Here is a 26,064-nt window from a genome sequence, read left to right as displayed (position 1 = left end):
AATTGAGATTTGAAAATCGAACTCTGTTACGTTACGTCATTGGAGCAACTTACATATTAAAGCAGATGAGATATTGATGTTGACACAATACTACAAAATTTGTGTTTGTTTGTGTACTTGTAAAAATTAAAAAAATATCAAACAGTTACGTTTTTTTTATACTCAATTTTTTTTTTCAAAAACACCCTTATTTTTCAAAAGCTTTCGAAAAAGGGTATATATACATATCTGTGCGGTGTTAAATAAAAAAAAATATTCTATAGTTCGTGTTCATGCGTTCAATCTAATCTCAAAATGTTATCATTGATACAAGTTTCACTTTAAAATAAACCATTTCCCACGGATATGTTTAAATGATACATAATAATTAATATCCAAAACATCCGTACAAATCTGGGTCACGAGTGATTCTATAAATTTCACATATATAACTTATATCTTCGAGTGCTAACATTAAGTGATATTTAAATATATCTACTAATATTGTAAACGCGAAAGTATGATTGTTGGTTTACTTACTCTTTAATTCAAAGAAACGCATTGACCTTATTTTTGACTAGTATTTTTATAGAGATAGACTGACTGACTAACGAAGGTTAGGTTAGTTAGATAGTGAGTAATTACTACTACCATACACATCTAGAATCTACCCACGTAAACAAATAACTAAAAATATTAACATTCTTTCAATAGTTAATTCACCGTCAACATTTCTGAACTGAGAAATTAAGGCCCTAGTGCTTATAATTATAATAAATTATTTGTCCCCTAAAACTGTAATACATTACTAAGTAATATTATTGAGCAATACTTTTACTGGGTAGTAATCTTGCACGCCAGTTTGAGTTGATTTCTTCCTTCAGATATTGTACAGCAATATTAACAACAGTATTGTTGTGGTCCGTTTGTAGGGGTGAGCCAGTGTAGCTACAGACACGAGGGAACAGACACACAGAGATGTGAGGAATGATTATTATTTCCTACAGCGTCATTGCTTATGGACAGCAGAAATCGTTTATTTATTTGCATAGAATGTCTCATTCATAGGTGTTGCCTAAACAGACTTCCACAAAGCAATATATAAACTACAACTTATAAGCCAGATGTTTTAAATTCAGAAAAAAAAAATGGACAGCACGAAAACCATAGTTAAGGGCTAGTATTAAATAAATTATCGTTTATTTAAAACATGCACTTTATCAGCTTGAAATTAATCAAATTCGACTTAATGCGGCTACCGTAACGAGAATATGCATATTTAAGCCACGTCTTCATAAATGACTTAGGGGTTATAATTCATGGGCAACAGGATTCCTGCTTAATGGTCGGCGTAAAAATATATATTAATATGATTTTATATCTCGTTTAACTATTTTAAGCTTGATGAAGACGATGACATGAAGAAATTGGATGTTATGTTGCACGTATTCGCTATGTGTGTAGCGCCATTTATATTAAACGATTAAGATTTTTAATAGAACTAAATGGTTTATAATTTCATTAATTTTTATTTACACTTAGAAAATGACATTAATTACAAATAAAATTGGATTGTTTCAATATTATCAATTTAATCCTTGCATGCTACACCCTCATCATAATCAGACATCAAAAGTCAACTGCTGGACATGGAGTCTGTCCCCTACTCACTCATTTTCTACTGGCCACCTCCGTACAACAACGACAACAGCCTGTAAATTCCCACTGCTGGGCTAAAGGCCTCCTCTCCCTTTGAGGAGAAGGTTTGGAATATATTCCACCACGCTGTTCCAATGCGGGTTGGTGGAATGCACACGTGGCAGAATTTCTATGAAATTTGTTACATGCAGGTTTCCTCACGATGTTTCCTTCACCGCTGAGCACGAGATGAATTATAAAGACAAATTAAGCACATGAAACAGCGGTGCTTGCCTGGGTTTGAACCCGCAATCATCGGTAAAGATGCACGCGTTCTAACCACTGGGCTACCTCCGTATATCATCCCTCTATCGTGTCACAGGTCGTTCGACACTATCGTTCGATTCACGGGCTCCACTCTACAACCTTCTAGCCCCAACTGTAATCGGTTCTACACCCTAACTCAGCCAAAGCAAGAGACTATATCCTTACACTATGATTCCTAGTGAAGTATTGCCCTAATGACTCGTCATTTTTAATCAAATTAGATGACTAGGTTCCGCCTCTGCATCGCCAGCGTATGCTTCACACGAGGCACGTTGTTGTCACATTGCATCCAACCTGATACAATTATTCACCAAAACAACGTGACCTATCTTTACTTGCATAACTTGGAGTCGTTGCATTCATCTCATCTTGGTTTGAAGGCTGACGGGATGACTTCAAACTACTATTATCCGGCGACATTTATATGCTTAGCTTCCCTGTGCCTTTAATGAGCCAAATCAAATCGACTCCTTTTCAACGAGACACCATTTCCATTTGAAAAGCATTAGCAATAACAGTTAAAAGGGGAAAATCGTAATTCGAGTTGACTTAATTAATCGCTCACTCGAAGTTGTACAAAATCAAAATGTAATCTAAAATCATGTTGCACGATCAAACCAGTATGGTTTTCGTTTTGGTATTTAATTAATGAAAATAATAATGTCATACCATGAGACCAGGTCAAGTATTATGAAATACATAAACATTTCAGTTAAAAACATCTTTTTATCCGATTAATACTCGATCAGCGATAAAATCCAGCAATAGTATAGTCCAAAATTAAGACAAATCCTATTTCGAAAACATATTTGCCGAGAAAAATTAAAATGATACACAAGTTAAATAAGTATAATTATGTTGATATCATCATCATCATCATCATCATCATCAGCCCGTTCCCGTCCACTGCTGGACATAAGCCTCTCCAAGTGCACGCCTCCAGCTCCTGCCTGCCGCCTTGCGTAAATCGTAAATCCTGCGATCGCCAACCCGCCTGTCCAGCGTGACGATTATGGGCAATATCCTTCATGTTCATATATTATATTAAAAATAGTTTTCGAATTTTCTATATAGTTTAAGACTTTGCTGTAGCAAAATTAAACTAATAATAAAAAGAATATTTAATTTAATAATTAGTTGCACTTTTCCAGTGCAGTACGAAATTAGAACGGATTCATGAGTGAGGTGATAAAACTTTCAGCAATTAAACAGTATCGGTTACCCTTAAATTAGGACGGCTATTACACGGTCAGTTAAAATGAAGAACTTCAAAGAACATTTAACTTAACAGCGATAATAAAACAAAGTGTTGTTACGTGGGTAATTATTACGTTGCTTTAATGACGTTCTTGTCTAACTAGAGATTTAATGTGAAGCAATTCCAATTTCCAACTATATCTACATATATTACGGGAGGCTGCCTCCCCAGCTCCGTGATATATTGTTTAAATGTTTAGATATTTTTTTTTTAATAATTGTATTTAACTAACATAATGTATTTCAAATGTTCGAGAAGAGTTGATACAGAGTTTCTTATCGGTTCTTCTCGGTAGAATTGACATAACCGGTTGTAGATTTACTTTTAGATAGTTCTGTAAAATTACGGTCTTGAGAATTGCTACTCAGTTGCATATAATACATTAATATAAAGCAATTAAAATAAATAATAAATACTAAATATAATATTTAAAAGCATATTATGCAATGGTTTTATTTACTGCTAGTATAAAATACAAATTCTGAGAATCTGCAACGAACCGGTGGTAGCTTTCTTTAATATAGTTTATTAATTGAAGATTCAAAAGCCTACTCTCGTACTTTTGATTTTAAACGGCACTATTAGTTATTTTATATATCGTGGTAATTTTAAGTACCGATTTTGAAATTACAATATCAACAATTTCTAATAAATCCAAGTTCAAGACAAAATTATTCTTGGACCAAGTTTAGGTACCAAGGTAAGTGAAGCATAATGTCATAAGATGTTTTTTTATTAGTTCTTAACGTGATAATAAATTATGTATTTTTTAATACAACATTGTATCAGTAGATGATTCAATCCAGGGTAAGTATTTTGATATATCAATGAAGCGACTCGGTCCAGCACAGCCCGGCCCTTTGACTCCGAAACCAATCTTAAACAATAATGTTCATGATATTATATAATATAATCAAAATGATATTCTATATAACAATATAGATAGTCTTATGGTAAGAAGTCACCACGTTCCTTTCATCGCCAAAGCGGCACCTACTAGGAAAACTAAAGTTTGCCTTCAAACGGGAACCCTTTTATCTAAAAATGACTGCTTAGCGGTAGAATATCCGATGATAAGATACCCACGTTGAGCTTATACAAAGCATACCTTACTAGCATATAGTATATTTGAAAGAAATACTAATATATGTACGCCTAGTAAATGTACTGTTTCTTTAAGTATAAGAATCAAACCAATAAAAGTATATCGCCAGTTGCACCGTATACAGTTGAGCTAATGAGATTTAATTGGTACTATCTCTTACTTCAATATACTTATTTTTTTTTTTTTTTAATCTTTATTTTAAGAGCTTAGTCATTACATTCTGACTATGCCGGTCTGTAATTAATACAATGTTTACATAATGAGTACATATTAACTAAAAATACATTGTGAAAGAATGAAGTTGAGGTTTGACTTGAGAAAAGTTTTAAGTTTTCTCAATGCAAATCCCAACCAATCGCAAGGTACGTGTAGCATTAATCGAATTTGGAGTAGCCAACACACTATTGAAATAGCCAACAGAATTACACGTTAAACTCTCACTAAAATATTTTCGTCGGTACGCGTTGTTCCGGACACACTCCACTAAAATATGAAAAACATCTTCTACGACATTACATGTGTGGCAATTCGGTGAATTTATTTTTTTTATAAGGTAGGCAAACTTATTTAATGGAATGTGACCGGAACGAATGCGCATCATAAGGGATAAATCTGTTCTTTGTAGGTTACTTTTATTTATCCATGGCATGGACGGAGGTTGTGGCTGGATGGTTCTATACCATATCCCTTTTTCTTTTGATCTTTGGTCAAAATATTCTGTCCATAAATCGTAGCACGCTTTCTTAATTTTATAAATATAATCACTATAGTAAGGCCTTATTGATACATCTATTCCATCGGCAGTGGCTGCTTTGGCTAATTGGTCGGCTTTTTCATTTCCTAATATACCTACATGTGATGGAATCCACTGCAAAAATAAAATTTTAGACCCAGCATTCGACTGCAGTAATAACTTTAGTATGGTGTAGGCTATCGGGGTTCCTCGAAATGTCGAGGTACACCGAGCCAAATGTTGTAGCGAGCTTTTCGAATCCGTGAAAATAACAATCTTATTGTTACTTAAAGTTGTTGCATGTGATAACGCCTCAGCTATTGCGAAAAGTTCCAAATACATTATTGATATATTTGTGTTAATTTTAAATTTATGACCATATCCTAATTGTTCATCAAAAAAAGCAGCTCCTAAACCAACCGAATCTTTTGAACCGTCTGTATAAATTTTATAGAAGGAGTCATATTCATTCATCATATCCGTGCAGAGTGTTCGTAATTCCAAAAAACTGTATTCTTTTTTAGACTTGGAAATTGATCCAATAAACTTAATATTTCTAGAGACGTCTAAATTAGTAATCCAAAAGTCAAAAGAAAACATTTCCAATTTTTTAGTAGAATGTAGTGGAATATTTTTAAAATCTGAATAAAGCAAAGCTAAGAGCGGTTTCTTCTTTCTTTTCCAAAATTGACTATTACAGTAAGATATATAAAATTCTTCCAAGAAAGGGATAACTCCATTATCATGAAGTGATTTCAATTTCAATAAAAATTTGCTAGCTAAATAATGTCTTCTAATGTACAACGGCTGTAGGCAAAGTTCTGATTCCATCACATGTATGGGAGTCGTTTTGATAAAACCACCTCTCATGGCTTGGTTCTGGACCTTATCTAATTTGTATAAATGTGATTTGCAACTATTGTCATAAAGAAAGCTACCGTAATCGATTTTACTACGAATTATGGACATATATAACCGTCTAAGATGTTTGGGATGTACACCCCAGCCAGAGCCAGCTAAAACTTTAAAAATATTAAGAAATTTTGAAACTTTTTCATTTAATTCATTAACGTGTTTTCCCCATCGCAAGGAACGATCCAGCCACATTCCAAGATATTTCACGCTATCTAAAAGTTCTAAATGTGTATTATTTATTGTCAGGCTGCAGAGGTTACTGAGGATTCGACTTCTATTAAATAAGCATGCCTTACTCTTGGTAGGTGATATTTCAAGTCCTAGATCTCCCAACAACTTGACAACTCTGTCCAAGGCTGGTTGCAATTCTGATGCAGCACTGCAATAGTCTTTACTGGTAACACTCAAAGCAAAATCATCCGCATACTGGGATATGAATATGCGTTCGTTAAGACTTTTGCAGATATGGATAGTCGCCACATTAAACAAGAGGGGAGACAGAGGGTCTCCTTGAGCTAAGCCTTGCCCCGTATTTCGACATAACAAATAATTATTATCTACAACAATGTTTAGTCGCCTCTCTTTTAAAAAAATCCATAAATATGTACAGATCTTCGAACCTACTCCTATATTATCTAGTATAGACAAAAGGGCGTTAACATTTACATTATTGTAAGCATCGTTAATATCGATGAAACATCCTAATGTGACAAGACCTTTCGAAAATCCTGTTTGAATCTTTGTTACTAAATTAGATAATCCGTCCAAACAAGATCGACACTTCCGGAAACCAAATGTATTTTGTGACAACATATCGTTCTTTTCTAAATACCACTCCAGTCTCTTGTTCAGAATATTATGGAAGATTTTACAAAAGCAGGACATGAGGGCAATGGGCCGAAGAGATGCGGGAGAATTAAGATCTCGTCCAGGTTTTGGAATTGGGCATATACGAATGTCTCTCCACTGAGTTGGAACAAAACCATGTTTTAAAAAAGAATTATAAAGTGAAACTAAAATATTTTTACCATTATTGGGTAAATTTTTAATCATAGAGAACGATATGTCGTCACAACCGGGTGCCGTGTCAGATTGTTTTATACATTTCTCCATTTCATGTAGCGACATTGGCAACTCCAATTTAAGGTTAAAAGAATTGAATATAGGCTGAGCGGTAATTGCGTGATCTGGAGTTAAATTACGTAATAAATTGTAGGCACTAGTTTTATCCACATGCTTTCTCTGAGCTCTGCGACCTTTCATCCATTTCATGCACTGCCACACTTGACCTGTAGTTGATGCTTTATTTAAAGACGAGCAATAGTTTTTCCATCCTCCCTTTTGAGCAATACGACTTACTCTTTGTGCTTCACTGATTTTTCCTTTGAGAATAGTAAGATTATCCGGCGTTCCATTGCGTCTGAAGTTTCCTAGAGCTAGTCGTCGTTCGGCTACAGCTTTTGAGAGTCTAAAGTTCCAGTAAGGTCTCGGTATAAATTTTGAGCATGGATGGTGGCTAATTTTAATATATGGAATGGATGTACTGGCTGCATTATTTATTTCACTAATAAATGAATCGTAAGCTTCTTGTAGGTTGTCAGATATTATAAAACGTGACAATCTATCCTCGAGTACTTTATAATAAGACTCCCAATCAGCATTTTTCAAATTTCTTTTTTTAATATATGAAGGATTAGAATTAGCAGCGGTAGAGATTTTTAATACAAGATGATCGCTACCAAGGGTATCATTCAAAATGCTCCAATCGTATTCAATTGCCACATCAGATGAAACTACGGTGATATCTGGGGCAGACTGGTGTAAGATACCGTTTACTAATTTGATACGTGTCGGCCGGCCGTCATTTAAGGTAATAAAGTTATAATTAAGCAAGGAATCAAATATTTGGCTGCCTCTGGAGTCTGTTTTATGGGACCAACTACAGTGGTGGCCATTCACGTCTCCAAGTAGGAGGGTTTTTTCCGAGAACATAGAGAAAAGTTCATCCCAATCCTGTTGACAAGTGGTAACGGATGGCGGGCAATAAATTGAAACAATGTTCTCTAAATAATCTAAATTGAATATTTTGACGTAAATTAGTTCGATACCGGTGTTGCGATTTGTTATGTTCTGAACTTGTGCTTTAATTGAATGGTGAGTAATAATTGCAATGCCACCATAACCGTCGCTTCTATCGCTGCGAAATATATTGTACCCTTTAATTCTAAGGTCTGTGTTACTATCCAGCCAGGTTTCGTTAAACGCAGCTATATGGACTTTTTCTATTGTTAATAACTGTTCTAAGGTAATAGTCTTATTTTTTAAACTTTGGCAATTCCATTGGATGATGTTGACTTTTGCTTTTGATAATACTCTATCCATTAACTATTATTGTTAAATATATTTTTAATAAAGTTCAAATCAGGGATAAAGTTAGCAACAAAATCGTACAACCATTTGCAGCACATCTTCAAAACTTCATTAAATTTTTCATGAATGGTACTGTTTTTATTAAGGATGGTATTTCCAATTCTTCTTAGTAATTCATAAAATGAGATATGGCTTTCTTCTCGTTTATGTGTTTTAGAGTTCATATTTCTTGTGCTATTTTCTTCTAGAGATTCTGTATCTGGTACCTGATTTATTACTTCACTCCAGTTAATATCATCATCATCCTCATCTTTGTGTCTCCTTTTATTATTAGATTTCGTAGATTGTTTCTTGCTTACAGGAGTATCTTGTTGCTTACGAGTTAGTTTTGATGCAGTAACAGATGCGTAAGAGGTTGAAATTTTAGGTGAAGTATTCATATTATCACAAATATCTTGACGATCTTCTTGAACTTCGGTGTTAAATTCTTGAGGAGGTGGGGAGTTTGGGGGTACATACATAGTGAGAGCTCTTTTATATGCGCAGTTGAATTCAGCCATTATTTCTCTGATTTTCTTCTCTTTTACGCGTATTGGACAGTCTAAACTCAAGGACATATGGTTACCCCGACAATTCACACATACAAAATTAATTTCAGTAGTCTCACAGTTTTCATGATCTTTGGTACACTTGTTTCTTTCTAGGACAAACTTTTCTAGGATGGCCAAAACGCCAGCAAAAGGAGCATTGAGTTACTGGGAACGTATAAGTTTCAATCTTAGTTCGCACTCCATATACATGAACATACGCAGGTAAAGAGGATCCCTTGAAACACAGACGTATAGTCTCACTTGGTGTCCATCCTTGGATTCCATTGCTGTCTCTGCGGTTAAGCCGTTTTACTGCAATTAACTCAGCCGAGCTAGTAATACTTTCTAAAATATCAGTTTCAGACAAGTCTAATTCCACGTTTTTAATAGTTCCATATGAAACACCAACCTCCAGAGTTCTTTGCAAATTCCATCCCTTATTTTTTATCTCCTGGCATTCCAATAATTTTGTTAGTCCGGATTCATTTTGAAATTGTATTATTAATTTGTAAGCGTTAATATATCTGACTCTAAGGATATTTGGGATATTATTATTCTTAAGTAGACGGGCAAAGGCAAATTGTTTAGGCAAAGGTTCTTTGGATGTGACACTAATCTCAACTTTTTCTTCTGGTATTCTATCATTCTGAGAACTACGAGCGTATCGCTTACCCGATTTGGACACGACGTGCCAAATTTCTGCTTCATCGACATCTCGCATCCTTTTGTTAGAAATGTTAGATTCCCTAGCGCTATAAGACTGCTGTTCATTGATTGGAGGCAAATGAGTAGATTCCAAAATATTCATGTCGAAGTTCTCATTAATAATGTTATTAGGTTGTTCATCGTTTGTAGTAGATGAGTTGATAGGTACATCAGTATTCATATTGAAATTCTCATAAATATCTATATCATCTGACGACGTAGAACGCGCCATACTAAATATATTTCATAGTACGGTCTCGCGTAAGTCACAACTGCGCCGGCGATCGCCAGCCGCACACACACACGCGCGCGCGCGTACGCGCTTATCGATCGCAGGTAAAAAGCAACAACAATAAATCAAGGCGGCACGTCTATCGCACTCAGCGTATGACACTGCACTGTGAATATACTTATTTGCTAAATATTGTTAATAATTTCCAAATCATAACACACTACATCATAAGAACTACTACCAATGAAAATAACCGATTTAAATACTTGAATTTACTCAGTGGTAACTATTGCCGGTACGAGATAACTCCAGATCTTTGGGAGTGCAACTCAGGATAATCACTCGTACCTTCGGAAAATCGTAAAGAAATTGGTACTATGTCTGATTTTTCTCCATTGGTTTGTGATCCCAACAGATTATGAGGATGAGAGATTAGATATGTGCATATGTGTACTACAATCTAGTCTAGTCTCTAAGATCAGAAGTCACGTCAGGGGGATATTGTAATCAAATACGAGCCAGTTCCTTTCACCGTCACTATGGGCACATTTGCGATATAAAGGATAATATTTCTTACTTTACTATTTTACTCTTTAGGGCAAATTTCTATAGTGGTACCAACCAACAGACACTTCATACTTTATTTCCTTATTTTCTTGTACTTACTAAAGTCCAAGGTCCCGTTGTATTAGAAACAAGTGCCATCCCATTTTCCCAAACGCAGTTCTTCTTGTTATTTTTAGCAAAAGCGCAAAAGTAATGTGTAGGTATATTAAGATTGTTTTTAAGCTGAAATATTTAAAAAGAAAAATATTATTGAAATAAAAATAAATTATTTTGATATGAAACCCATATCTTTAGATATCATATCAAGTAATTATAAAATAATAAGCAATCATAATATAATGTAATATATTTTAATTTGGTGACTACGACTATAGTCCGAGAGACAATGACCAAACCTGTGATTGTATTTTTAAGGCACATTATCAACTTCATAGGATATCCACGCAAGTTAGAGTACATATTCGTATTTTACATATTTAATAAATATTAATGCTTCGCATACCCCGATACGATTATAGAACTCATTACATAGTTTCTGCTCAATATATTGTACTTTATAAATTATTTTTTCCAGGAATTGATTTTCTGAAAAAAAATGTTACTGATCAAATATGTAACTTAAATATTTCCACGAAGCATTAACACTTTATTTTGATTTTAAGTATGCACATGAGCTTATCAAATTTATACTGAAATCAAAAAAGTCCCTGAATTAAATAGTCATTTAAAGGTACATTCATACTAGTTCATATTCATATTCTTAATATCTGTTTTGATCTTTTAGTATACATAATTATTAACATAAGAATTAATAACATTAAATGCTTAAAGATATACACATATGAACCTAAACTAGTTACTGAATAAATCTCGGTGGCAAGAATGCTAGCAGCATTTCCCCGTTGAATCGCAATTCCGATACTGGACAAAAAACAAACCAACCCTCCTGTCACCAGTGGAGGCAATGAAGCGAGGTGTTATACTATATATATATTTTATAGATGAATTCGTGAAACATGGTGTATAAATCTACCAAATGTGTCAGCCTGCCATGTCCTAGCCTTGGAATCTTGGTGGAAAACTTCAAACCTTATCGATCCTTACTAAATTTTTTGAAGTCTTTGAAGTGCTCTAGAACAGCATACTAAATATAAAGCAATCAGGACTTACCATCAGTATATCCAACTGCATATAAATTATTTGATGTATTATAATTATATTCAGGCCAGCAGATAGGTTTTAATTCAGCTGAAAAATTAATTCATGCATAATTTGCATTAAGTAAGGTAAATAAATATTTGAATTTATTATAGTACCTTCGTAATGCTCCGCTAATTCTACCAAAGCTATAGTATTGTATGTCGAAAACTCATATTCCGGATGCATCATGTAGCTCAAAACTGCACTGGACCATGTTTCATTATCTTTTATAATAAACATAGCTTTGGTTTCTCTCCTGAAGAAAGAAATAATTTCCTTTTACAATCAGATATCCTCTTATAAAATACTTCTATATTCATTGAGCAAGCCGGCCGTCTGGGTAAGTTCTACCCACTCATCAGATATTTTGACATCAAGCCGCAATACTTGGTATCGTTGGGGTCCGGTTTGAAGAATGAGACAGTTTAACTACAGATACAATTGACATAACATCTTAGTTACCAAAGTTGGTGGTGCATTGGGGAAGTAAGTTATGGTTAATATTTCTAACAGCGCTAATATCTATGGGCGACGGTGACCACTTAATATGAGGTAACCCATTCGCCGGTCCTCATAGAAAAAAAAGTCTCTACAATAGAACGACAACCAAAAAGTTTGGTTAGGAAATGTGATGTATGTATTTAACTTTACCAAATTAAAGACTACAGATGGTCAGGTAAAAATAAACAGCGGTACGATGCTCAATATCAAGATGAAACGTACGTAAACTTTGAATGAGATATCTTGGCGACATCATTAGCGTTGGTTATGCAGTAATTTTCCTTTACCAAAACAATTCCTGTTAGCGCTATTTTAAGGGTATCATCCTCATCTGTAAATATCTTTAATAAGTTTAAAACTTACTCTTATGTAAAATTTATATCTTAAACTAGCTTTTCTCTGCAGTCATTCATTTATTTAAGGAAAATAACTATTAAAATGTGTTGTCATTCAAAATATAATGTATAGAAAATAAAGTGAAATTCTGTCCCCCATTATATTTAATAGTACATGGAAGTAGCAAAATCCTTTCTAAATAATAAAATTACAAAACTATTACAAATAAAAAAAATCCCACTCCCGGACTAAGGCCTCCTCTCCCATTAAGGAGAGGGTTTAGAACATCCATTTCAAATATGAAGCTGTAATGGAAGATATCTAAGACAATAAGATAAATAAGAACTTAAACAAAAAATAACAATAAATTAAATGTATGCATGGACGACGTAGACTATACATATATATCTTACTCTTGGTACGCTTAAAATAAAAAACTGTTACTGTTTTTTATGTTTTAAGTCTTTAATCAAATATAGTATTACTAATTTTTTATCAATCAAAGCAATTTCCGAATATGTGTCTAACATTTAACCGGAGGAAAAATGCTTGAAATATTCAAGAGGCATTTGGAGGAAATTTTCAAATTGTCTCCTGGACTAGAAGCGTACTAATAAAAATGAACCTTACCTTCCTTAACTTACTTACTTGAATATTCTAAATATTCCAGTAAGTAAGGTATAAGGTATAAATAAGATCAGACGTTCATTTGAAAGACTTACGGATATGAAAACGTAGAACGCCTACCCAAGGTAAGGTTTTCTTTTCCCCAACAATGCCTTCTCGTAAATCTGATTTCTTTGTCATGTCACAATGAGACTCTTGTGATGCTTTTCTACCTAAATTAACATTACTGTTTAATAAGTATTTGTTGAATAATACATTGAGGAATATATTACTGTAATTATGTATCTATTGCTTTGATTATTTATTCGTCAAATCTGAGCAATCATCGAAATTAGTAGGGTGCTTGTAAATTAGTGAGGTTTGGTGAGTGTCGAGCATAACTTTCACGCACACTGAGATAAGAAAATAGACTCATTTTTTTTTGATGTGTGAGCTTTATAGATATATATAAGTAATCTAAGACATATTGTTTAATAATAATCTTGATGAAACTAAGTAGTAGATTATGCCCCTTGTGCTTGTTACACTACACTCACCAATCAAACCGGTAAAGTAAAGCAAAGTAACAGCCCGTAAATTTCCCACAGCTGGGCTAAGGCCTCCTCTCCTATTGAGGAGAGAGTTTGGAACATATTTCACCACGCTGTTCCAATGCCTGTTGGTGGAATGAACATGTGGCAGAATTTCGATGAAATTAGAGACATGCCGGTTTCCTCACGATGTTTTCCTTCACCTCCGAGCACGAAATTAATTATAAATACAATTAAGCATATACATATAGTGGTGCTTGCCTGGGTTTGAACCCGAAATCATCGATTATGACGTACGCGTTCAAACCGGCCCACAACAATACTAATTATTGCTATCTGGTGATCAAATACCCAATAAATAGTCCAAAGGGACTAAAGTACCACTTAATATCTACATGGATTTAAAAGTGGCATTGCTTTAAACAACATTTACTATAACACCTCGCCTCATCGCGTCCACTGGTGACAGTTTGGTTCATTTTTTGCCCACAGGAATTACGATTCGAGGGGGTAATGTTGGCAGCATTCTGAACAACATTCCACGCCTTCTTGATTCATACACTAACTATTTTTAAAACACATTTGTATATATTATAGGATTTAATATAAAAAAAATGTAATGTATGTCAACAAACCAGATATAGTTATAAAAAACAAACACAGAACGAAATTAAAAAAAGACATGGCGAGTAATAAAAAGTGATTGAATTAATTATTTTTTTGTTAGTAGCATGAAATACTTAATAATATTTTTGCTACTAAAATCGTCGTAAATGAAATTGATAAAATTTGAATAAGTCTTGGACATTTTATGTGAAATTACTATTAGAAATAACTTCTTTTAAACTTAGTATTAAGCGGACCGTATTTATCAATATATCATTAACCGTTTAAATATGAACTGAGCTAATGAAGTATCTTGTAAATCATAGCCTGGCTGGGTGATAATTAGGTTTGGCGGTCACCTTAACCACGCTAGAAACCCTTGGTTAACCGTTGGTTCCAAAGAGTCCTTGATTCCATTATTTACCGTAAATTCCCACTGCTGGGCAAAAGGCCTCCTCTCCCTTTGAGGAGAAGGTTTGGAACATATTCCACCATGCTGTTCCAATGCGGGTTGGTGGAATATACATGTGGCAGAATTTCTATGAAATTTGTCACATGCAGGTTTCTTCACGATGTTTTCCTTCACCGCTGAGCACGAGATGAATTATAAAGACAAATTAAGCACATGAAACAGCGGTGCTTGCCTGGGTTTGAACCCGCAATCATCGTTTAAGATGCACGCGTTCTAACCACTGGGCCATCTCGACTCTTGTCAATATCCAAATTTAAACATTATAAACTTAATTTTTTTTGAACTTGTAATCTTACTTATAGTGTCGTTTCGGACCGAACTATAAATCACATCAAGATCATAAGAAGAATTGCATGCAAATCGTAGTCTCATAATAAAATTCCACGTTATACGTAACTCAAGGTTAAGAGAGTTTTCTTCGCTCGTAAATCTGTTATTCCCTCAGCGTTGAGCTATAGTTATCTTTATTAATGGCTACGAGTGAAAACAATGCAGGTCCGATTACTAGCACTGAGTTAAAAACTAGAATACGCTCAAAGTGGTATGTTCTACTTACGTTCTTCTAATTTGTTCTTTTTTGTCTCAAAACTTATTTTATAAACATTTTATTTTTACAGCTAGAAATAAAAATATATGATTGTACAAAAGAAATATGTATGTTTATTTACTTGTAAAAAACATTTTGTGGTTTATAAATTTTGCATAAAAATATTGTAAATATTTTTACACGTTGACAGATAAATTAGATCGGTTGTGATTTTTTTTTTTATTTCTTTATTAAAGCTGTTATTATTTTGATATCGACAATACAATTATACAATTTACAAGACAAAAATACAATTATATATGTATTTTATGTATCCTGCCTGGAAGTCAACAGGTTCCACGCTTTTTTATCATATATAAAGTCTTGAATCGAATAATATGCCTTTTTTACCAATGTATTTTTACAAACGATCTGAATTTACGAAGCAGCAAAGTTAAAAATGCCTGTGAAATTTTTTTAGAGAAACGGATGCCCCAAGAAGGTTTTATTGACTTTGCGGAGTCGGGAACTTGGCGTTATAAGCTTATCCATACTTCTTGTACATATTATACAATGATTATCACTGACTTTATAAAAGTGATCAATGTTACTGTGAATATATAGGTATAATATTGTTGTAAGTATATTGCGACGCAACAGTGAGTATTCCTACTTTGTTCAAAACATCCCGAAGAGAGTCTCTACCTCCAAGATTATAAATAGACCGGATTCCTCTATTTTGTAGTTTTGCCAAATACAGAAAATAACATCAGAAACATGAAAACTTAAAGGCATTCACTCCAAAAGAGGTTCTCGGGATACAGAGAACCCAACTAGTCCCAGTAATTGTTACAAAGGGGACAGAGAATATGCCTAGAACTGTCGCACTTGGACCTTCATCCAGCAGTGAACGTGATTAATGCAATACTAGATAATAGGAAATTTCCATCGACTATTTCTACCTTGGCCCCTGAGGTATCCATGTAACATAAAGTGTCAAGCTCTTTTCAGCTGGCCACTGTCACGCTGTCCCGTGCATGTAGTGAACGTCCACAAAAAAGATGAATAATAGCATCCAACCAACTGAAGGTGACGTTACACAAGACTAAACTGAGACCTGACCCTTGCAGGAATCCAGGGTCTAACCGAACCATTTAACCATGTTAGCTATTCTTTGCATGGATTGAAAGGCCTATGGGATCATTTTAACTAACTCTCTACTAAATCTGCTTTTACATATTCAGACATCTGTCTTCCCATCTCCTCCCTGCAGGGAAAAACAAGTAATAATTTATATTGCATAATATGTAATTATTGTTAACATTAAAACGAAGAAAGATAAATCACTTGATTTATGCAAAACAAATATTTAAACTAAATTTACCTCGAGAATAATTATTGTGTAAACAATACATTAAAGACAAGTAATTTATTACTCACGACATTCCCATTAGATAGTCGTAATCAATGTCCAGATTTATTACAATTCGCTGATTACTGACAATCAATACAAAATTACTATAATTATAACAGATATCTGTAAACAGATACATAAATTAAAAATGGTCTTTATTACTTATATGTCATTTATCCTTAAGAAGACATACACCAGACACTAGAATGGCTTGTTCGAGGTACCCCCACTTAGTTGGGCCATACTGGAACATTTAGCGCCGCATTGATGCTGTGGCAATTTTCCACTTATATTTTTTAGAACTTACAGTGAAATTTGTCTTAATAATGAAAGTCAATTAATTCAATTTTGTATGTTATTAATGCATATTACATGTTAAAATAGTCTATATTTCTTGCAGTCCTAACATCTATTTTGGGTATACTAATATGCAGTTAAATGCTTATGATTACGTCATTCTAAATTAGCCTAATTGTTATCATTTCTTAATGTAATAAATTAAATAATTTAATATATTTATTAAAATTGGATTTCTTCTTGTAACATTAAATAATAATAAAAATTATATTAAAATTAAAAAGTAAAACCAAGAATCAAGTAAAAGTTTTTAACTTTTTGTTCATTTTGAATAAAATCCGCAGAATACACTTATTAATTTTTCATAATAAATCAGATACAAAGTGAAATAAACTCTCCCTTATTTCGTCTCTTTCTAACTCAATAAATTGCAAATATGTGACAGAGACAAATATTATTTTATTCATTCGATATCATCACATTTATTAATGAACTAATTTCAAAAGGCGCAAGAAGAACACACATAAGGTCTTATTTACACAATCGGATATCCGATAGTCGCTCGTCGGTACGGACTTGTTTGCATCACGAACTTGTTCAAGCGCGTTATTTGTTTAGTTCGACGAGACAGTGACAAGTGGAACATGCCTTTGTTACTTGAAATTAAAAAAAATAATGTATTTAATTTAATTTTTTGACTATTTTCTTCAAAATTGGAGGTCTCTAGCTCATCCAAGAGTTACTTTTAAATCAATTACTACATTTAATAGACGGGCACTTAATGATTTATTCAAAATCTGAGACGAAATTTATGACGTTATGGAAATAACAGGCCGCTATTTAATTTTCTATGAACATAAAAACTACGTTTTAGAATGAGTTTTATTTCCTAAAATAGTAATTATAGTTATAGACAAATATTAAAATAACATAAAAAATATAATTTAAAAGTTCTGTTCCAAACAAGAGCGAAATTTTACGAACGAATGGTGTTAGGACTTTTTATTAATAGTTAGTATTCCAGTTTGAAGGGTGACTAAGCCAGTGTAACAAAAGGCACAAAGAACGTAACATCTTAGATTAAACTTAAAAAATCGTTTATATTTTGTAAATATCAGTTGTGAGCATTTACCATCAAATAATTATGAATGTGAAATAACTTTGTCTGTCTGTCTGTCTTTTGCTCTTTCACGACCGAACCACTGAACCGAATTTGATGAAATTTGGTGTGAAGCAAACTTGAACTCCAAGGTAAGACATAGGCTACGTTTTTTGCACAACGCATGACAACCAATCTCCTAAAATGCGAACGTAGCCACTGGCAACAACTAGTATCCCATAACATAAAAAAATGTCTTAAAATCTTATTAAAGTATAAAATCTGAATATAATTGTATAGCTATTTAAATTTACGATTCGAAGACTCCCGGGTGTAATATTTTAATATTATATTTATTTCAAATTAATCAATAACAAAATCCCATAACCAATTACCTTTTTTCTCTAATACCTCGAGCGACGCGCCCCCCCGCGTAGTCAACATTTTAATGCAAATACATGTATCCGCGTCAAATTATACCTATTATCAACATCACAAGACACAAAAACCTTACCTTCCACTATATATTTAACACTATAGAAAGCTACCTAAAACTTATAGTCATATAGTTTATTTTACTTTATACTTTATTGTACAGCACACCACAGACAAAATAAATAAATACAACATAGATTTAGCCTTAATAAAAGGGGCGTGCTTTTTATACTTTCATATGTAATTAAATTTGTATATATTTCTAACTTCACTTCAATAATAAATATTTTAATTTTAGAATTTGTTATAAATATAGAATTATATTATATTTTACAAATTAAGCACATATATATGTATAGTGTCGCTTGCCTGGGTTTGAACCCTAAATCATTGGTTAAGATGCACGCGTTCTAACCACTGGGCGATCTCGTCGATATTCTAGTTCTAAGCCAAGAAGGAACCACTTCCTTCTTAGCTTAGAACCCGCATCTACCACTCTAGATACACATTTTCTGGAACTGGACTATCTTAACAATATAAATGAATAAGCGTTAAATATATAGAAATGTTAACTAAGCCTGCGCATAACCACTGGCTATGTACAATCCCAGTACAATGCAGGAGACAGTGCTTGCATTCAGAGGAGTATCGTCCTTATTCAGTTAAGCATGCATTCAACAATATGCAATTTAGTTAAACTCCAAAGATACGCGGGAGATCCTTATCAATAAAGTACGGAGCTAGGAAGTGTCTGACTCTGTTAAAATATAGTATCTTTAATCTATACTGCGATGTCTCAGCTCCACGTAAACTTACAAGTAATTTTATATACAACTAGTGGCCCGCGGATTCGCTCGCTTTTTAGATAAAGTAAAGTAACAGCGTGTACATTTCCCACTGCTGAGATAAGACCTCCTCTTCCTTCCATTAAGGAGAGGGTTTGGATCATATTCTACCACGCTGTTCCAATGCGGGTTGGTGGAATGCACATGTGGCAGAATTTCGATGAAATTAGACACATGCAGGTCTCCTCACGATGTTTTTCTTCACCGCCTAGCACGAGATGAATAAGAAAGACAAATTAAGCACATATATATAGTGGTGCTTGCCTGGTCTTGAACCCGCAATCATCGGTTAAGATGCACGCGTTCTAACCACTGGGCCATCTCAGCTCTCGCTTTTTAGGGATTGGTTGTAATGTGTTAGGCAAAAAAGTAGCCTATGTCCTTTCTTGGAGCTCAAATTTGCTTCATACCAAATTTCATTACTTTCGGTTCAGTATTTTGTTTATGAAAAATCGACAGACATACAGACAAAGTTACTTTCACTTTTATAATATTAATATACAACAGCCTTATACTAAGGATCGTTTTGGTGTTACATTAATATTCTTGTTTAATTAACTTATGTGTCATTTGATTAATGGAAAAGAGTAAAGTCTGCGTTTTTCGTTTATTCTATTTGGTATATTAACTTTAACGTGATGAGTAGTAGTAGCTTAGGTATATATATAATATTGTAAGGCTCCTTATTTATAGGTGGTCGCACAAATGGACCATTTCATAGACATTGGTGCCGTAAGAAATTTTAATCATTCTTTCCTACTCGAATGCACCACATAACATAACTTTGATCGATTTTGATAAAATGGGTAGAGAAACACTTATAATATTAGAAGTTATAAGGTGATGTCTTATATTTTAGGCTTGATTGCACATTGCACCCCTGTAAAGCCGGGGCGGGTTGCTAGTCTATACCTATCTAAACTAATATTATAAATGTAAAAATACCTCTGTCTGTGTGTCGCTCTTTCACGACCAAACCAATGGGCTGAATTTGATGAAATTTGGTGTGACGCAAACTTGAATTTCAATGAAGGACATCGGCTACTTTTTTGCCTGATACTTGACTAACACTATGAAACGCAAGCGAAGCCGAACGCGCCATCTAGTATCACATAAACAAAAATTAAACCACATGAAATCTAGAAATCCGAAATACCTTAGAGCCCAAGAATGGATCATAACTCACGCAATAATGACCACAGTAATCTATTCCCACATAAACCACCATTAAACTCATTACACCGTCTTCGCTTAAACGTTTAGTAGATACGCCCACGAGTGTACATTCATGAGCGATTATCCGGTAATCATTTCTTAGTACACATTATCCTTTCGATAGTTGTAAATAAGAATTTCCCAGTTACATATAAAGTATATTTAATAATATATTCATGTAAGGTATATACAGTATTATCTATGAAATATAAATATAAGAAGTTACAACTTTGGCGTGAGTAATAACTAATTACAATAACAATAATCGACTTCCAATTACATAAATTACAAAATATTCAAAATTAAAATTTTCAGTAAAATAATTAATCGGTGTAATTATTTATTTTGAAATTTTGACATTTCCTTTCACTCGTAATTTTAAAAAATGTAAATTTCATTAAAAAGCAAATGACTACCAAAACACATTCATAGATGCGATGAAATGAAATTAAAAGAAAAGAGTTTGTATATATCTTGAAATAACATCAGCAAGTTACTTGGTGTAATAGGCTCAAGGGACGTAACATCTTGGCACTCAAGGTGGTACACTGGTGATGTATTATTTGGTTAATATTTCTAATTCCGCCAATGTTTGTGAGTTGTGACCTTCTACCAACGTTTTTATAAAAAACATATGTGTACATTGCATGAACAACGTTTAATTTAGAATAATAGAAAATAAAACTTTTTCGTCATTATTATATTTATTTTTGTCATGCTTTAAAATGCTGCAAAATGAATTGTACTGCTGACTTCTGAGTGCTGTAGTGAGGCGATTCGCTTATAGATAAACTTATGTCGACATTATATATATTTTTTATCTTTATCTTTTGTTTAACTGTTTCGGTACATTTAATATAGCTTTTAATTATATCTTGTTTTACAATTAACCTGCATAAAAACCTTTTTCGAGAACCTCTTTGGAAACTGGTTCAAAATACAGTATTCGATACTTGAACATAAAAACAAAGAACCATATAATTCGTACCTATCAAAATATCTAAAAAGCTGTATACAGTTACGAGCTGTCGCAATGCATGTAGGAAAAAAAATGAGGCCTGCTTAAATCATCTTCAAAATTTGTGCTTGTTAAAAGTTTCATATATGGACAGACGGCGCATGCGCGTAACATGCTTACATATACGTGACATCCATCCTAAAACAAAAACGAAATTTATTAAAATATGTTTGAAGTTTTCGGGAACAAATTTTTAAGGTATAATATGAATAACATTAACAAAGCTTACGACAGAGATTTATGTACTGCACTTGAAGTGCTTGCGTTATTTTTTGTGACTTAAATAATTGCATGACAAACGCATACATACATACGCAACTAATTTATCTGTATGGAATTCAAAAAAAGAAACTAAAAATACACAAATAATACATAAAACAAGGCTAAAAAGGTACAGACAATACGATGTCCCTTATAGATCTCTTCACTCAAAAAACTTTTAATTGTTTTTGATTATCGTTGACCTGAGATCCAAATTTGTTTGATTCGATTGTCGCTGTCCTTTTACGCTATGTTGAAACAGTTGATGTAGGTGTTGTTGCTATCTCGTTTGTCTAGAAGGATTACTTAACTTAAGGCTTAGAAGAAGACCAAACCTCGCTATGGAATATGTAGATTTTCTAAAAGCTATATTTATTTAGATGGATGGTCAATTGTTGTCTCATCGTGGCAGAGAGAAGGAGATATTATTTTAGTCTATTAATATGCCGCCATTTTATTACCATTATATTACCGTTGGTTGATTAGCTCAATAGCAAGATGCACCCACCCCGAGGTGCGATCTCTTAGGAGATACTCAGGACGAACGACACTCTCGACCCTGAAAGGGCTGAAACAAAGCTGAGTCTAAATGCTCCAAGGCTCTGGTGACGATGTAAAGGCCAGTAGGGTCAACAGCACAACAACACAAAGATACAAAAAAGTCATTTGGTCGTTAGTCGACTCTCGGTAAGAGTGTGTACCTAAACTAAGTAACAATAAGAAGCAGTTTGTTCCTTTATTATAGTGGGTTTTTGTTTTATTCATGTGTTTTACATTTTGAATATTAATGAAATTAAATTAAATGTTTGTGATAGCTCGAAATTGAATCATAAATTGAATTAATGTTAAAAATTAATATTATTTTTAAATAAGTTAGTTTTTGATTGCTTAAATTGTTTTTTTTTTAAATTATATACTGGTCTTCTTTAAGACTCCCCTGACCGTGGCCAGGCCGACATCGTTATCATCATAACGTATCAATAAATCTTTTGTTTTAGTTAAGTTGCATACTCCGAATGTAACATGGAATTGGAAAGTAACGAAAAATATATCCATGTTATAGATAATGATTTAATACAATGATAAATTAGAGATGATTTTAATGTTGTTTGGTAATGATCTTGAGAGCTCGCAAGATCTGGAGATGGTGTGCTGTGATTAATAACTCTTACAAGGTATTAATAGCCTCGAAGGTAAATACTAATGATAAGGGATTTGTAAAGGAAGGGTCGATTAGGCAGATCAAACTTTGCAAAGAAATGAGCGCTCGTTCGTAAAGGACTTTTTTTAGTATAAAGAAATGAAACATAATAATTGATTTCAACAACAACAGCCTATAAATTTCCCACAGCTGGGTTAAGGCTTCCTCTCCCTTAGAGGAGAAGGTTTGGAAATTATTCCACCACGTTGTTCCAATGCGTGTTGGTGGAATACACATGTGGCTGAATTGATATGAAAGACAAATGCAGGTTTCCTAACGCTGTTTTCCTTCACCGCCGAGCACGGAATGAATTATAAACACAAATTAAGCACATGAATATTCAATGGTGCTTGCCTGGATTTGAACCCGTAATCATCGGTTTTAACCACTGGGTCATCTCGGCGTTTATAAGTATTGATATAAATAAATAAAATTTCAGTGACGTAACCCAACAAGTTAAAATAGGTATCTTATTAAATTACAAAACATTTGTTGAAATGTTTGCCTTCCTTGATTTTCCAATGGTTATTTAAGGAGACTGTGTAGCCGCAAGAAAAGACTAGAAACCTATGATATTAAAATCAAACCGTACATTTGTTATATGTAATATATCCAACCGCAAACATCGACTGATTCTGGTAGAGACCAGTAGAGAGCCTGTGTAAACAGGCTTGAGTTGTTCTAACGCTAATTAGTAACGCATTGTATTATCATTCCGATATCAAGGGTTTACTAATATATACGAGGCTTATAATATTGAATATTAGTTTTTAAACAGCAATTCCACGAGTATTTTTCTTCCTTTCCTCGTTATATGCTAATTTGAAAGTGTTAAATCGATTTAAAATATTATCAAATAAATATTTTTTTTAATTCTTTAAAATTACGAAAGGCTTGTGAGCCAAAATAATATTGTTGTATTTATTTATTTTTTAATATGTCAATATCGCTCGCTTTTTAGATAAAGTAAAGTAACAGCGTGTACATTTCCCACTGCTGAGATAAGACCTCCTCTTCCTTCCATTAAGGAGAGGGTTTGGATCATATTCTACCACGCTGTTCCAATGCGGGTTGGTGGAATGCACATGTGGCAGAATTTCGATGAAATTAGACACATGCAGGTCTCCTCACGATGTTTTTCTTCACCGCCTAGCACGAGATGAATAAGAAAGACAAATTAAGCACATATATATAGTGGTGCTTGCCTGGTCTTGAACCCGCAATCATCGGTTAAGATGCACGCGTTCTAACCACTGGGCCATCTCAGCTCTCGCTTTTTAGGGATTGGTTGTAATGTGTTAGGCAAAAAAGTAGCCTATGTCCTTTCTTGGAGCTCAAATTTGCTTCATACCAAATTTCATTACTTTCGGTTCAGTATTTTGTTTATGAAAAATCGACAGACATACAGACAAAGTTACTTTCACTTTTATAATATTAATATACAACAGCCTTATACTAAGGATCGTTTTGGTGTTACATTAATATTCTTGTTTAATTAACTTATGTGTCATTTGATTAATGGAAAAGAGTAAAGTCTGCGTTTTTCGTTTATTCTATTTGGTATATTAACTTTAACGTGATGAGTAGTAGTAGCTTAGGTATATATATAATATTGTAAGGCTCCTTATTTATAGGTGGTCGCACAAATGGACCATTTCATAGACATTGGTGCCGTAAGAAATTTTAATCATTCTTTCCTACTCGAATGCACCACATAACATAACTTTGATCGATTTTGATAAAATGGGTAGAGAAACACTTATAATATTAGAAGTTATAAGGTGATGTCTTATATTTTAGGCTTGATTGCACATTGCACCCCTGTAAAGCCGGGGCGGGTTGCTAGTCTATACCTATCTAAACTAATATTATAAATGTAAAAATACCTCTGTCTGTGTGTCGCTCTTTCACGACCAAACCAATGGGCTGAATTTGATGAAATTTGGTGTGACGCAAACTTGAATTTCAATGAAGGACATCGGCTACTTTTTTGCCTGATACTTGACTAACACTATGAAACGCAAGCGAAGCCGAACGCGCCATCTAGTATCACATAAACAAAAATTAAACCACATGAAATCTAGAAATCCGAAATACCTTAGAGCCCAAGAATGGATCATAACTCACGCAATAATGACCACAGTAATCTATTCCCACATAAACCACCATTAAACTCATTACACCGTCTTCGCTTAAACGTTTAGTAGATACGCCCACGAGTGTACATTCATGAGCGATTATCCGGTAATCATTTCTTAGTACACATTATCCTTTCGATAGTTGTAAATAAGAATTTCCCAGTTACATATAAAGTATATTTAATAATATATTCATGTAAGGTATATACAGTATTATCTATGAAATATAAATATAAGAAGTTACAACTTTGGCGTGAGTAATAACTAATTACAATAACAATAATCGACTTCCAATTACATAAATTACAAAATATTCAAAATTAAAATTTTCAGTAAAATAATTAATCGGTGTAATTATTTATTTTGAAATTTTGACATTTCCTTTCACTCGTAATTTTAAAAAATGTAAATTTCATTAAAAAGCAAATGACTACCAAAACACATTCATAGATGCGATGAAATGAAATTAAAAGAAAAGAGTTTGTATATATCTTGAAATAACATCAGCAAGTTACTTGGTGTAATAGGCTCAAGGGACGTAACATCTTGGCACTCAAGGTGGTACACTGGTGATGTATTATTTGGTTAATATTTCTAATTCCGCCAATGTTTGTGAGTTGTGACCTTCTACCAACGTTTTTATAAAAAACATATGTGTACATTGCATGAACAACGTTTAATTTAGAATAATAGAAAATAAAACTTTTTCGTCATTATTATATTTATTTTTGTCATGCTTTAAAATGCTGCAAAATGAATTGTACTGCTGACTTCTGAGTGCTGTAGTGAGGCGATTCGCTTATAGATAAACTTATGTCGACATTATATATATTTTTTATCTTTATCTTTTGTTTAACTGTTTCGGTACATTTAATATAGCTTTTAATTATATCTTGTTTTACAATTAACCTGCATAAAAACCTT

General features: G+C 33.4%; 1 protein-coding gene across 1 annotated transcript; it reads right to left on the bottom strand.

Annotated features, from left to right (window-relative positions):
- Positions 1 to 3,796: 3,796 nt before the first annotated feature.
- LOC124539381 (probable threonine protease PRSS50) lies at positions 3,797 to 13,291 on the bottom strand. Its single transcript, XM_047116769.1, has 7 exons — positions 13,179 to 13,291; positions 12,343 to 12,451; positions 11,736 to 11,875; positions 11,590 to 11,667; positions 10,922 to 11,004; positions 10,519 to 10,641; positions 3,797 to 4,079 (listed from the first exon to the last, which is right to left on the bottom strand). Exons 1-7 carry the CDS (start codon positions 13,261 to 13,263, stop codon positions 3,972 to 3,974), a joined length of 726 nt encoding a protein of 241 aa, XP_046972725.1. The 5' UTR covers positions 13,264 to 13,291; the 3' UTR covers positions 3,797 to 3,971.
- Positions 13,292 to 26,064: the final 12,773 nt, after the last annotated feature.

This window comes from Vanessa cardui, chromosome 22, assembly GCF_905220365.1.
Source record: "Vanessa cardui chromosome 22, ilVanCard2.1, whole genome shotgun sequence".
In the NCBI taxonomy this organism is placed as follows: Eukaryota; Metazoa; Arthropoda; class Insecta; order Lepidoptera; family Nymphalidae; genus Vanessa; species Vanessa cardui.
The sequence above is the reverse complement of the archived record's forward strand: the minus strand, read 5'-3'. Positions and strand labels throughout refer to the sequence as shown.

Coding starts and splice junctions, on each gene's coding strand:
- LOC124539381 (XM_047116769.1), bottom strand. CDS start 13,263: ATGACAAAGAAATCAGATTTACGAGAAGGCATTGTTGGGGAAAAGAAA. Junction 10,642..10,921: donor AGTTCTATAATCGTATCGGG/GTATGCGAAGCA, acceptor TAAATATTTCAG/CTTAAAAACAATCTTAATAT. Junction 4,080..10,518: donor CAACGGGACCTTGGACTTTA/GTAAGTACAAGA, acceptor TTATTGTTTAAG/ATTGGTTTCGGAGTCAAAGG.